Below are 15,433 nucleotides of genomic sequence, written 5' to 3'. Positions count from 1 at the left end.
TTGTAACTGTTGGTATTCCTAATTTTTGAAGTAATACTCGTTTGGTTCCTAAAATTAGTTGGATAAGTGATTTTTAAACTAAGTTTCTTATATTTAGAAACACGAATATGATCCCAATCAAACTTTCTCTAATATCCATTACTATAAAGTTGATGTGTAAAGAGAGGTGGAGTCTCATAAAGAAAGGAAAGAGGAATCTCATATTCAATTTTCTTTTATTAATTAAATAGAAATGTTAGTTTAGCCTCCTAATATATTCAGTTCGGTCTTTTCAATATTACAAAATTATTTTTTCCCTAAAATTTAGTCTCCGTCCCTATGTACAGTTGAATGTCATTTTCAACTATTTGATATAAATACTTTTTAGTTGTGTACAATATAATATTCAAAATTGGTTATTTTTGTCATATAAATTAATTTTGGAACACTATATTAACTGCAACTAAAAGATGTTCATATGAGAAGTCACCAAAAATATGAGAAGTGCTAGGGCCAGTAACTTTTGTGATTTATAGTTATCAAGTAGCTATTAATGATGTTTTTAATGGTGTGAAATTTCATCCAATGATATGGAATTACTCACTTTTTTTTTGCTGGTCACATGCTTGCCAGAATTTAATCTAGACTTTTCCTGTTCATATTAACAAGCTATTATAGTGTCATAGCGACATTCAATTGTAGCTATGCAGTTGGTTATGACTTATGAGATAGGGGTTTGTCTCATAAATAATGGGAATCACATTTCTAAAAGTGATGAAGATTGAAGAGATGTAATTGATCATTTAAAAAAAAATAAAGGGTTAAATTAACCCATTACGCTGAAGCTGCCATTTCTTTTTCTCAAATGGTAAGAACCCTTCTTTTGTTACATTAATAAAAATTTTTAAGACCTTGAAATATTGGCATGCAATAAAAATCAGAGTAAAAAATATATAAAATAGGAGAAAGTATATATTTTTTATCTTTAAAGTTTGTTAAAAGTTTCAAAAATACCTTTAGGTTTTATTTTGTTTCAATCTTTTGTTCTAAAAATTTTTTATTTATAACAAATTTATCCGTAACGACAAATTTTTTAAAAAATATACTTTATCCTATAAAATAAAAACACAGACCTAAAGAAACATAACATTTGTCACCAAAAAAATAAGAAACATAACATTTCTCCTTCAATATTCATGGTGTAACTTATTGAGACTATAAGAAATTGAAATATCAGTTGATTATATTCATCTATATTGTTTTGTCCTTTCTCTTCTTCATACACATATCTACCAATAAGTAGTTACATAAGCAAATTAAAATTCATCCTTTATTGTTGTGAAGTTTCTTTTTCTCTCATATAACTCAAAACTAAACCTTTTTTTTTTTCAGTGATTCTATTCATTTTCATCACTAAAATTGCTAAAGCCTCCCTAGACAATGAAGTAGCAGAGCATGCAAAGAAGAACAACAATTTGGTATTGGCCCTTGAAATGCTACCTTCTATAGCATTCAATTGCAAAGAGCTATTCCTTCCAAAACCTGTCAGGGTTAGAGAGGTTCTTGAAAGAAAAATGATAGTTTGTGTGTAAATTATGCTTAGTTTTGATTCATTCTGGTTAGAACTTGAATCAGCTCTTGTATATATTATAACTTTCCATAGAATTATAGAAATGACATTTTTGTTTTGAACAATTTTTCTCACTAGAGTTTGGTTTAAGAGTAAAAGAAAGAAGAAAATAATAGTTAATGCTTAATTTCTTTTATATAACTATGCATTTATCAGACTAAACTGACTACATTACATCTTTTTGGTGCAACTCTTTCCAAAAACACACAAAAAATGCAGTAACAAATTTGATAACATTAAGAATCTAAGATTCATTCTATAATCATATATCCACAATAATAAAAAAAGCATGATTATACCCCTTCCAAAGATCAAATGTATATCTCCTGCAATTATTTGTGAAAAGGGAAATTTTAAAGAAATTAAATCCATAAATTGATTTATGCAGTATACACCACACAATAAATAGTACATGAACAACCTAATTTCATTATGATGCTAAGATTGATTCCTCAAAGTTTATAGCAGCATCAACCATATTCTATCTTGTTTGAGATCAATTCATTTTATGTTTATTAGTCTAATCTGAAGAGTGATTTTTGTGAAAGTAGCTATTATTCACTTCCATCTAAAACTGAATTTGAAGCTTATAACTGAATGGTGGATTCAACTAGAAACCAAATAAGCTGACAAAATATTAAATCAAGTGTCTCGCAATATTTCAAAGGGACAAACTGAAATCCAAGTATAAAGGAAAATTCATACTAGAGATCTTCAATATTGTCTGTGCCATGCTTCAACTTAACATGCTTGAGTGCACCTAGCTATCAGTAAGCATGGAACAAAGATGATATCCATGAGAAGAATCCAAATACTCAACCACCAATATCAGTTTCATGGAATAAGTTAATCAGCACTTAAGTAGTGAGGCTATATAATAGTTCTACTTTTGATCCCAAAAGAAATTGTATTAGCATTCAAAAATATTCTACAAGAACAAAAGCAATTTCAATCTGTACAACATTGTTTCACTTTTAATTCTTTATTCTAACCCCACTCATCACACAATGCAGAGAAGATTTAGAAATACCAAAGAAATAGGTGTAGAAATAGTTGTACTTGGCATTAGAATCACCAAATCTTTCACGATAGGTGTAGCTTTTCAACATGACTTTAAACAAGAACAATGTAATAATCCCTATATAGGATTTTTCAATAAGAAATAATGAAATACTTCAATTAAGCATTAACTGCTGAGTAACATTAGTTCTGAAAATGAACAAGGGTTTTAAGATAACATTAATTACAACTGTACATTAATTATGGAAATGAACATAATGTACATATTTTCAATTGATTTCTAAGAATTAAAGCCAAGTAACATTAATTATGAAAATAAACAAAGGTTTTAAGATAATTCATATTTGAACCAAATTAGCCAAATTCCTAGAAATCCCTTCTTGCACAGCCTTTTTTATTTGAAACATCAAGTGAAATCACAGACTTAGTATACAGGTTTCTTCACCTATGATCAGATTTTAAAAAATAACAAAAATGTTGAAATTGTCAACAAAAAAAGTGGGGTCATGCATTTAGTAGATGTATTTATTTCAAAGATGGCAGTGAAAATCATACATCAGCCAATAACACAAGTTCAAAATTAAATCAATAACAGTGAGATAACCAAAATCAAGGTGATAGTGAGTTCATGGCATTTCCCAAACCTCCAACCCAATAGATATAAAATTTACCAAGTTCTGTACAAATTTTGACAACAGAAAATTTATTAATTTGAGTTGATTTATTTCTCCTTAGGGTCTTTTCAATAAGCCTCTAGCAATCATTTCATGAAGATGTTTCAGCGCTTGATCATTTTCACCTTTTTCCAACAGAGCACGAATAGTTGTTTCGTAAGTTACAGCATCTGGAGAGAAACCATTGTCTTCCATTTCCAACTTTAAGGCCAATGCTTCATCAAGTAGGCTCTCTTTGCAAAGCCCATTGATCATAACATTGTATATCCTTGTGTTTAGGTGATAGCCTTTAACGGAAAGATCTTGAAAAATCTCTTTTGCATTTTTAAGTCTTCCATTTTTGCACAGGCCATCTATAAGTATGGTGTATGTACATATGTCTGGATCAATGCCACTCTCTTTCATTTGCTTGAATAACATAAGTGCCTTGTCAACTTGTTGGGTTTTGAACATCCCATCCAACAAGGAATTGTAAGTGACTACATCAGCGGGTGGACCTCTTTCGTGCATCTTGACAAGAAGCTCCAAAGCACAAGAGATTCTCTTCGATTTGCTCAAGCCATCAATAAGAGTGTTGTGAGTTACCGTGTTTGGAACCAAGTACTTACCACGCATTTCTTCAAAGAGATTCAAGGCTTCATCGACCATTTTACTTTTACAGAAGCCATTAATCATGATACTGTAACTTTGAACATTGGGTGACACTCTAATTTGGGCCATTGTTTTGAATATATATTTTGCCTTATTTACCTGATTAACCAAACAATATCCATCCATTAAGCTGGTATAAGTAACTACATCTGGTTTCACACCATGTTTTGCCATTACAGCCAATACACTCTTAGCATCTTTGATCTTTCCTTCCTTGCATAGCCCATCAAGCAAAGTATTATAGGTATAAACATCAGGAGTAATGTTTCTAAGCACCATATCACTTAACAAATCAATGGCTTCCTTATATTGACCTTCAAGACACAATCCAAAAATGAGAGAACTGTATGTGATAACATCGGGAGAAATTCCCTTAGCAAGCATTTCAGAGAATAAATGAAAAGCCTGACTTACAAGTGTATCCTTGCAGAGGCTATCAATAATTGCGCTGTACATGAAGACATTGGGAGCAATGCCATACCGTGGGATGTTTCTCAACATTTGAATAGCAGCTGATGTGTGTCCGGTCTTACAGAGCCCATTAATCAAGGTCCCATAAGTGACTTGGTCGAAGTGAAATCCATGAGCCAGCACTGTGTCATGAAAGCACACTGCTTTTTCAACACTACCACAGAGACAGAGACCTTTCAAGATTGTTGTCAATGTTACCGTATCAGGTTCATAATCCATTCTGAAAATCTTGGCCAACACAGAGAAAGCAAGCATCATACGACCCATGCCGCAGCAACAATTGATTAAGATATTCAAAGTGACCATGCTGGGCGCAATTCCACTGGCTTGCAATTGCTGAAAAAGGGAGACGGCAGCGTGGAAATGCTTCGTCTTGGAAAGGGATCCCAAAATCTTGTTAAATTGGATTATTGATGGAGGGCGACGCATAGAGAGCATGCGAGTGAAGGAATCAACAGCTTCATGAACTTCACGAAGGGATGGGGGCTCAGAATGAGAGTGAAGGGATGAAGAGGAAGGGAAGGAAACAAAATTAGGGATTTGGAGAAGAGAATACCTAAAAATGAAAGTGAACCTTGAGGTTGAGGATGACAACATTTTAGTGATTCGCACTTTCGCTGTTGTCTAAGTTTGAGGGAGTGCTGTCTGCTGCTCTCTGGTCGAAGACGTAGACTACTAGACGTTGCTATCTCTGCAATAGTTCTCTCGATTTTTATCCGGTACTGATCCGGTATCCTATACGATTAATACATAAAATTATGAAAAAAATAATAAATTGATTCTTGGCTTTTTGATTTGTAATATTTAAGTCTTTAAAAATTTAAAAATATATTTAAATTTTGGATTTTTTTAAAATTTAGACACATTAATTTTTGGGTCTAATTTATTCTATTTTAAAAATTCTTTTTTATGTGTATTTGTATCAACCAAGTCAGTACAATAAAAGTTACGTTTAATTTTTTCATTAAGTCTGACAGACTCAAGTAAATACGAGGGATCGATATACCTAAATTTTAAAAATGTCATAGACTTAAATATATTTTCAAATCCTTGAGGACTTAAATGTTTGCAAATCAAAAGGTTAAAGACTTATTTGTTATTTTCTCTAAAATTATATAAAAAATTTTATTAAAAAATTAAATAAAATATATATAATAATTATTATTATAAATATTTTACAAAATTATAATTAAAATCAAAGTCTTAAAATTTTTAATATTAGCATATTAAAAATAATTAGTATTTATCTTAATCAATTTTTAATATTAAACATATTGATGAATTTTGATAAATAAAAAATATTTTAATATATAAATAAATATTTTTTATATATAATATTTTAAATGATAATATAATTTTTTATTTTTTAAATAAATAAATATAAAACACAAAAATGTAAAAAAATATGATTATTTTTTTATTTATTAAAATTAATTATTATGCAATAAAATTTTTATAATATTCAAAAATTATATTAAAATAATATTTTATACTGTAACATATAATTAAATTTTATATTATTTGACAAATAATTAAATTATTATATTTAAAATTTATTAGTTAATTATTTTTATTAAAAATATTATTATATAATCTAACTTTTATCAAAATATTTGTGAAATTTAAAATATTACAATTTTTCTAAAATTTATTCTTTTATTCTTTTGTACTTTTTTCTTTTCTTCCAATTTCAACAATTCACCAATTAGTATTAGCTGTTCATATTGATTATTCATTGTTTTCGATAATCTTAAGTTCTAAATTTTAAATTTTAAATTTTAAATTCTAGGGTTAAGTACGATTTTGGTCCTTAAAGTATAGGTTGAAAATTTTTTTGTCTCCAATCTTTTTTTGCAAACAAAATAGTTCTTAAGGTTTAACTCGGTTTTAAAATCGTCCCTAAGGTTTAATTTTGTTTTAAATTTTTGGCAGCGGAAGCCGAGGCAGAAGTAGATCGTAGACAGCTTTTTCTTCTTCCCTTCTCTCTTCTTCTTCTCTTCTCCCTTCGTAAGAGTAGAAACACTTTCCTTCTCTTGCTTTTCTTTTTTTATTGTATAATTTTTTTTATTATGAGTAATTTAGTCCAAAATTTTAATATTTAAGTAAAAATGACAATTTTAAACCTTAGTTTTAAATCTTAGAGACGATTTTGTATACAAAAAAAAGAATTGGAGACGAAAAAATTTTTTGGCATTTATTTTAGAGATAAAAATCGTACTTAACCCTAAATTCTATATCTTAAATTGATTTTATTTTATTTTATTTTATTTTTAAATTTTTTTATTAAATTTTGGATATTTTTATTATTTTTAATTTTAAATATTTTTTAGTAGCATTTTCTTTCCCTATATTTTCTAAACCAAACAACAAAAAATTTAATTTTTCATCCATTTTTTTTCTACATTTTTTTTCTCATATTCCTTCAAACAAAACAATGTGTTAGTAGCATTTGCTATCTTAGCACTAACGAGTCTAATGTTTGCTTAGATGAGGAATTTTCTATTCTATGAAAAATCACTTTATAAATTTCATTTCTCATTTTTTTTTCTATTTTTTATAATTTAAATTTCGAGTAATAGATGTATTGAAAAACGGTTAAATTTAAAGTATACTCCTTTCTTTGAATTGTACTATTTAAAAATCTCACATAATTTCTTGGTTTATGTGCAAAATGTATTGAACTTTTAGCTAAACTAATTCTTTTGCTTTCATGTTTTACTTTTGACAGTAAAATGTACCATTTTAAGACAGAAATATAGACCTATTTCTATAAGCTCTTTTTTTTATATGAAAATAAAAGTAGTGATATATACTTTAACATTGTAATTTTTTATATTTTTTAAAATTGTAAAAGGTATACAAATCGAAGAGTCTGATTTCTGTATCTCAAATTTTTTAAATTTTTTAACACAAATCGAACAGTCCGATTTCTGTACCTCTACAAATCGAACGGTCCGATTTTTGTACCTCTAACAATTCGAACAGTCCGATTTTTATTTCTCTAATTAAACGATTCTACATTTAAGAATAACACTTCAATAATCCACATTTAAAAAAAATCACCATTACCACTCCAATATCAAAATCAAAAAGTGACCTCGAGCTCCTCATTTTAGTAACCTTACCTTAGTGTTGTCTACAACATGAACCTCTTTAACTACTATGGAACTTGCTCAATTGCTAGTTTTGTTGCTTTGCTATTATAATTGCAGCCTGGGCTTTATCTTGCTCTCCCTGCATTTCTTCTAAACTGTTTTGTAGTTTTGCAATCTCTTGTCCTTTAGCTTGTTCAAGGTCAATTAGTATATTGAAAATGGTATAATATTCAACCATGGTTATTAATGAATTTTTACGATATATTTCTCTTAGCTAGACTAATTATTATGTGAGTTCTTTGGGGTATTATGATACGATCATACGAAAGAAAAAGATAGATTATTTGTCGTATTATCAAAGTAAGAATTTACTGGTTTTATTTACAAAATTCATTGTTGTTTTATGATTTGTTTGTATTTTTCTATTTTCACTAGCATTAGTTTAATTAGCCATAAGTTTAACCACTGCATTCTCTTTACTCATAAAACTTTTTGAGTTGTGCATTCTTTTAGCCTCATTGTCCTGTTATCATTTTTAGTCCTTCTTAGCTAGTAGATATCACAGCCTTGTGATTAAAAAACAAGGAGGATTTTCCTCGTGAAAAACTTGAGGTGACAGCCTGAAGTGCGAATGGTCTTATAATACCACCTTGTCACAAAAAGTATAAACATTTGCAGGTAACATTCTTATTCCTTTCGTGGGAATTTATTTTGATCAAATCAGGAAAAGATTTATTATCCTTTTGCTTAAATTCAGAAAACATTCAAGAGTGCACATATTAAAATAACTCAGAATTAAGAATGTGATGTTTAAAAGGGTGAATGTACAAATAAAGAATGTTCACTATAGTGTTGAAGGGATTATTTTGATTGTTCATGCTTTTATTAAAGGTGGATACTCTGATGAAGATTTTAAATTATCTTCATGTGAGGATGCTTCTGTTTAGCCATTAGATAGTGGATTGTAAGATTTGATATTAGTATGTTATAAAATTGTTATCTTTATTTAAAGTATGGCTAAAAAAATAAGTCAAAATTTAATCAAATATTTTCATGAGATATTTTTTTATATCTTTATTGGACTAGATGCCTTTATTAAATGGCAATTCTATACCAAAGTTTGAGTTCTTCAAAATTGCAGGGGTACAATTTCATCCAGAGAGCATTATATAACAGCTGAAGAAAAAGGGATCAAACTCATTGAGAAAAAGGAAAAATAATTCGTGAAGAACTGAAGATGTTAGTACCAAATGCTTAATGCATTTTAACAATTCGTGTTTGAGGGCCAACATCCATGAAAGGAAAAACATTTTTAGCAATACCAATAAAGAACAGTTTATTCTGATGACCAAATTATTTGTCTTTATGACCAATCTACTATAAACTCAGTAGTTTAAAATTCTACCTTAGACATGAAAAACATTTTGTGACCAAATTATTTGTCTTTATGCTGATGACGGTAGCGAAAAGATTAATAACTATGTTTCACTCTAAAAAACTCAGAAAAATAGGATTAGTAATTGTGTCACTTTCAAAAAATAAAAAAGAATAGTATTTATGATTTTATTAGGTTAATGGCTCAATCGTAACTTACTAATTTCGCCTAATAAGCCATCGAGATGAGTGAAAAAGCATTACAAGAACCAATCAAAGCCGTTGCAGAGACACTACAGAAACACAATACACCTAACAACAACAAATTAAGGCAATGCATCGACTATGAATTATATGTCAATTCCAGCAGCAGCAGCAGCATGTGATGTTTAACACTCTTTCAATCTTTGATATCCACCAATGGATTCGCATAAACTCCTCATCATTCCCTCACCTAAAGGCACTTAAAATTGTCATTCAGCAACTATCATCATATTTATTAATCAATCTTTAAGTACAAAAATAAATGCCATAAAATAAGCAACAACAAAGAAAACACTTAGGTGTGGGTAAAGCAGAATAAAGAATCACAATCATGTGAAGATCTAAAAGCATTAATATGTAATCGAAAGATGATCGAGAACAAAACACAAGTTAAAAAGAAAGAGATACAAACAACATTTTGTGATGCTAATAAGAAGAATCTCACCTACTTTTATCCTTACAATAGGCCTTTAGATATCATTTCACGAAGAAGTTTCTCCGCGTTATCATTTTCACCTTTTTCAAACAGAGCACGAATGATTATTTCATAAGTCACAGCATTTGGTAAGCAACCATTGTCTTCCATTTTTGACAAGAAAGCCAATGCTTCAGGAAGTAGGCCCTGTTTGCAAAGCCCCTTTATCATAATAGTGTATGTCCTCACGTCTGGACGATAGCCTTTAATGGAAAGATCTTGAAAAATCTCTTTTGCATTTTTAAGTCTTCCACTTTTGCACAGGCCATCTATAAGTATGTTGTATGTATATATATTTGGTTCAATGCCACACTCTTTCATTTGATTGAATAACATAAGTGCCTTGTCATGTTGTTTGATATTGAACAAAGCATCCAGCAAAGAACTGTAAGTGACTATATCAGCAGGTTGACCCCAATCATGCATCTTTTCAAGAAGCTCCAAAGCACAAAGTATTCTCCTTGATTTTCCTAAGCCATCAACTAGAGTATTGTAAGTTACCGTGTTAGGAACCAAGTTCTTGCAACGCATTTCTTCAAAGAGATTCAAGGCTTCATCGACCCTTTTACTTTTGCACAAGCCATTAATCATGATACTGTAACTTTGAACATTGGGTGACACTCTACTTTGGGCCATTGTGTTGAATATATATTTTGCCTTATTTACCTGATTAACCAAACAATATCCATCCATTAAGCTGGTATAAGTAACCACATCTGGTTTCACGCCATGTTTTGCCATTACAGCCAATACACTCTTAGCATCTTTGATCTTTCCTTCCTTGCATAGCCCATCGATCAAAATACTATAGGTACGAACATTTGGAGTAATGTTTCTAAGCATCATATCACTTAACAAATCAATGGCTTCCTTATATTGACCTTCAAGACACAATCCAAAAATGAGAGAACTGTATGTGATAACATCGGGAGAAATTCCCTTAGCAAGCATTTCAGAGAATAAATGAAAAGCCTGACTTACAAGTGTATCCTTGCAGAGGCTATCAATAATTGCGCTGTACATAAAGACATTAGGAGCAACGCCATACCGTGGGATCTTTCTCAACACTTGAATAGCAGCTGACGTGTGTCCGGTCTTACAGAGGCCATTGATCAAGGTCCCATAAGTGACTTGATTAAAGTGAAATCCATGAGCAAGCACTCTGTCATGAAAGCGCACTGCTTTTTCAACACTACCACAGAGATAGAGACCTTTCAGGATTGTGGTCAATGTTACCGTATTAGGTTGATAATCCATTCTGAAAATCTTGGCCAATACAGAGAAAGCAAGCGTCATACGACCCATGCCGCAACAACAATTAATTACGATGCTCAAAGTAAATAAGTCGGGAGCGATTCCTTTGGCTTGCAATTGCTGAAAAAGGGAAATGGCGGTGGAGAAATGGTTGGTCTTGGAAAGAGATCCCAAAATCTTGGTGAATTGAATGATGGATGGAGGGCGACGCATAGAGAGCATGCGAGTGAAGGAATCAACAGCTTCATCAAGTGATTGGGGCTGAGAGTGAGAGTGAGAGTGTAGGGATGAAGTTGAAGGGAAGCAAAGACGGAAAGCTGAATAGGGAACACAACAAGGAGAGGGATTTGGGATTTGAAGAGCATACCTTAACATGATTCGTGAGAATGAGAAGAATGACAACATTCTTGCAACCACCAAAAGAGCGAGGGTAGAATCAAGCTTGTTCGAGGTTATTTACTTATTTGTTTAATTGTTTCTACTTTTGTTATCTTATTTAGGCCACGGATTTTAGTAATTTCAAATTGAACCCTCTGTTTTCATTTTTTGTAATTCTACATTTACCCCTACGATTTTTAGTTTCCAAATTTCCCCTCTCCACCCTTAAACATAATTTGTGATTCTGCTAGGGTTCTTGACATTTTCGCGGTCTGTCTTCTTCCGTCGTCGCTGTTTGTGCAATGTGTGTCGCTGTCGTCGCCCTATTTCTCTTCCTCGCCACCAACTCTGACTTCATTCCTTCTCCCTCTGCCTCTGCCTCTACCTCTGCCACCTACTCCAAGGGCATTAAAGTTCCATTCTTTTCGCTTTTTCTATGAAAACTACATGGAGTTTTGATGAAGTTCTTGTAGTTAGAAATTACGTCTTGTTTTTGAGGATGTGGATAGGTAGTTGATCGATTGATTTCATGGTGGCTATAACTAAATGATGATGATAAGTATATAAATTCATTGTGTTTGAGGAACAATAGATTCTTAGTATGGTACATATTTGCATATATGTAAGTGTAGTAGGCAGATACTGAATTTGATATTGTTCATGTTGGATTGGAATTTATATTCTTCTGCAAATAATCATCAATTCTATTCCATAGGGGACCGTTTTATAATTTTCATTCCCCACATTTGTTTCTACTTTTTGTAATTTAAATTTCGAGTGACAAATGGCATAACATTCTTCTTGGAAACAAAGTTAAAAGTATGTTCCTTTCTTTAAATTATACTATTTAAAAATATAACATAATTTTTTGGGTGAAATTTTTATCTGCAAAATGTATTGGAACTTCAAGCCAAAATAATTCTGTTGTTTTCACCATTTTCCTCTGACAATAAAACATACCCTTTTAAGACAGAAGTTTATACTTACCTCCAGCTCCTCACTTTTATTTGCTAGTAACTCTAGCTTAGTGTTGTCCACAGTAGAATCCTATTTAATTACTGTGGTAGTGTGGTGCTTGCTCAATTGTTGGTTTTGTTGTTTCTCTATTACTTATAATTGCAGCATGAGCTCCATCTAGCTGACCTTGCATCTCTTCTAAAGTGTTTTATAATTTTGCAATCTCTTGTCATCTAACTTTTTTAAGGTCAACTACTATATTAAGAATGACATAATATCAATCATGGTTATTAATGAATTGTTATGATGTAAATTTCTTACTTAGACTAATTGTTATGTAAGTTCTTGGGTGTATTATGTTGCGAAAGGAAAAGATGGAACATTTTCCAGATTATCAAAGTAGGAATTCACTACTTTTATTTACAAAATTCAATTCTTGTTTTATGAATTTGTTTGTAACTTCCTATTTTCACTAGCATTAGTATAATTAGCCATCCATTTAGCCACTGCATTCTCTTTACTCAAAACTGAGTTGTGTCATTTTCAATTCTTTCATTATCACAACCTTGTGGTTGAATAGGATATTTTTTCTCATAAAGAACTAGAGGTGAGAGCCTGGATTGAGAATGGTCTTATGGGGAGGGGGGTGTTATCAAATCAAGGAAAAGATTTATCATCCTTTGCTGAAATTCACTCAAGAGTGTTGCATATTAAAGTGATTGTTATGGTACTTAAAAGGTGGAGTCTAGATTGTGTAAAAAAAGTTAAAAATTAATATTTAATTTAAAAAGTATAAAAATACCAATTTATAGGTACCATAGTATTCATCTTAAGATAAACTTAGAATTAAGAATTTGATGTTTGAAAAGGTGAATGTACAACAAAGAATTTCCTCTCTAGCATTGAAGGATTTTGATTGTTCATGCTTTTATTAACCGGTAAGTCTAGGCTAAAGTTTTAGTTCTTCAAAATTACAGGAGGTGTAGTTTCATCCAGAGTGCATTATATAACAACTAAGAAATGGAATTGAAAAAAATGAGGCTGATGGTTCACCAAAATGTTTAATTAGTACCGAATGCTTATCCATTGTAACACTAGTATTTTGCGGGCCAACATACATGAAAGAAAAACATTTTTAGCAAAACCATTAAAGAACAGTTTATTCTATTTAGACCATAGCTCAGGATTTTATTAATTAAATAGCATAAAATTTAGGATTATGTGAAATTGATCCTTAGTGAATACCCCAAATAATATAGAATTAAAAGCCTATATTGATATTGAATAATCATGAACAAAAATTTCAGTAGACTTTCGTGTTACATCTATTCTTAATATATAAAAGTAGGTACATAGGTTTACCCACATTACTTTTAAGTTATTTCTCTTCTTCTACTAACGCCATGTCAGCACCAACGCTTATTTGGCAAAATTTTAGAATCCACCACTCAAATCTTGTCAAATCAACTTTTATTTTCACATAAAAAAAACACAAAAAAACAACTAAAAAACACAATAAAAACCAACAAATTAATTTTTTCCAAATCAATCCTTATTTCTAAAACAACAAAAACACAAATTAACATTTACTCCAACAAAAAGCTCTCAAAACCAAAGAGCTTATTACCCTTCTCAAACCCTCACCCTCTTAGCACCTCTCCGTACTAAGATCCTATTTTCTCCATCCTCTTCCGGTCCTATGAGCCATTGTTTTTTTTTTTTCTCAAAACAAATTGTACATCACGATGTCCATCTCCGGCGGAGCCGCATTGCATAAATTGCAGAAACCAGGGCAAACTCCATTCCTCCTCTTGCGGTTTCCTGCCAGGGCTCGATTCTGGTCTCAGACCAACGTCATCATTCGGCGCCGTCAACGTAGGAAATTTGTCTCGTCTTTCTAAAGATTTTCAACTTTGCCGTTTACTCTTCTCATTGTTCAATATCATTTTCAATAGCCCTATTTATTTGTTATAAATAATAACATTTTAATCGTGAACTCATTGCAAGTAGCACAAGTTTATGTATTCCTCTTTTGTAAACGGTTCTTCAGAGCTCGATTCTGAGTCTCAGACCAACGTCATCATTCGGCGCCGCCAAAGTAGGAAATTTGTCTCAATTATCTTCCTAAAGATTTTCAATTTTGCCGTTTACTCTTCTCATTGTTCAATATCATTTTCAATAGCCCTATTTATTTGTTATAAATAATAACATTTTAATTGTGAACTCATTGCAAGTAGCACAAGTTTATGTATTCCTCTTTTGTAAACGGTTCTGTCCAACACTCACAACCAAAATTAATGTACATTTAAAATTATTGCTCCCTATATACTATCGATTGCAATATTTCATCATCAAATTATAAATTGTTATTTTACATGTGGAGTACTTCTTTCACTATTTACATTTACGTGTTCCTCCTTTTCAAATTGTTATTCCACATGTGCAGTATTGCTTTCACAATTTACTTAGAATGGATTATCATTCTTTGACCATGTCTTATTCTTTGCAGTGCTAATGACAGACCGGAAGAGTTAATACCCAAAATTGCTAGATGAAAATCTACCAATCACTATTTAGTAAAATGTTTTAAAAGAATTAAAACAAAAAACTCTTATCTATTATTATTCAATTGAAACATCAAGTACTAATTAAATGCAATAAACATACATTAAAAGTGTCATAATAATAATAATTATAAAAAATTTCAGTTACAAATATTCAAATTCTACAACTTATACATATTAAGACTCTTACTACTCTTCATTTTTTAATCTCTTATACTAATTGTCAAAAATTCTTTAAATTTAATAACATTTTTATATGTTTTTCATTCTCATTCATTTATTTTTTTCATTATTTACAAATAAAAAAACCGCAAGAAAAGATAAAGTGTAATCATTAATGCAAATCGAAAAATGAAAAAAAAAATAGTTTTGTATAACTCTAATATAAATAACCTATATCTTTTTTAAAAAATAAATAAATTCAAAATCTATTTATAATATATTCTCTAAAATATTTTTAATATAACATTTATTACAATATACTATATAATATAAATAATCTACCTCTCCGCGCATTGCGCGAGTCTCACTCTAGTATTTATAAAAGCAAACGCGTAGAGGCAACGAAACACGAGCTAAACAATGTTCTAACTTTTAACTGAGTGGGTGTCAGATATTCTAATACCTCGCATTGTCCAAAATCACAA

At 30.6% G+C, this 15,433-nt stretch overlaps 1 protein-coding gene across 1 annotated transcript; it reads right to left on the bottom strand.

Moving 5' to 3' along the window:
* Positions 1-3,209: 3,209 nt before the first annotated feature.
* LOC112750972 (uncharacterized) lies at positions 3,210-11,986 on the bottom strand. Its single transcript, XM_072218237.1, has 2 exons — positions 9,618-11,986; positions 3,210-5,042 (listed from the first exon to the last, which is right to left on the bottom strand). Exons 1-2 carry the CDS (start codon positions 11,290-11,292, stop codon positions 3,361-3,363), a joined length of 3,357 nt encoding a protein of 1,118 aa, XP_072074338.1. The 5' UTR covers positions 11,293-11,986; the 3' UTR covers positions 3,210-3,360.
* Between the last annotated feature and the right edge of the window lie 3,447 nt (positions 11,987-15,433).

This window comes from Arachis hypogaea, chromosome 15 (assembly GCF_003086295.3).
Source record: "Arachis hypogaea cultivar Tifrunner chromosome 15, arahy.Tifrunner.gnm2.J5K5, whole genome shotgun sequence".
In the NCBI taxonomy this organism is placed as follows: Eukaryota; Viridiplantae; Streptophyta; class Magnoliopsida; order Fabales; family Fabaceae; genus Arachis; species Arachis hypogaea.
The sequence above is the reverse complement of the archived record's forward strand: the minus strand, read 5'-3'. Positions and strand labels throughout refer to the sequence as shown.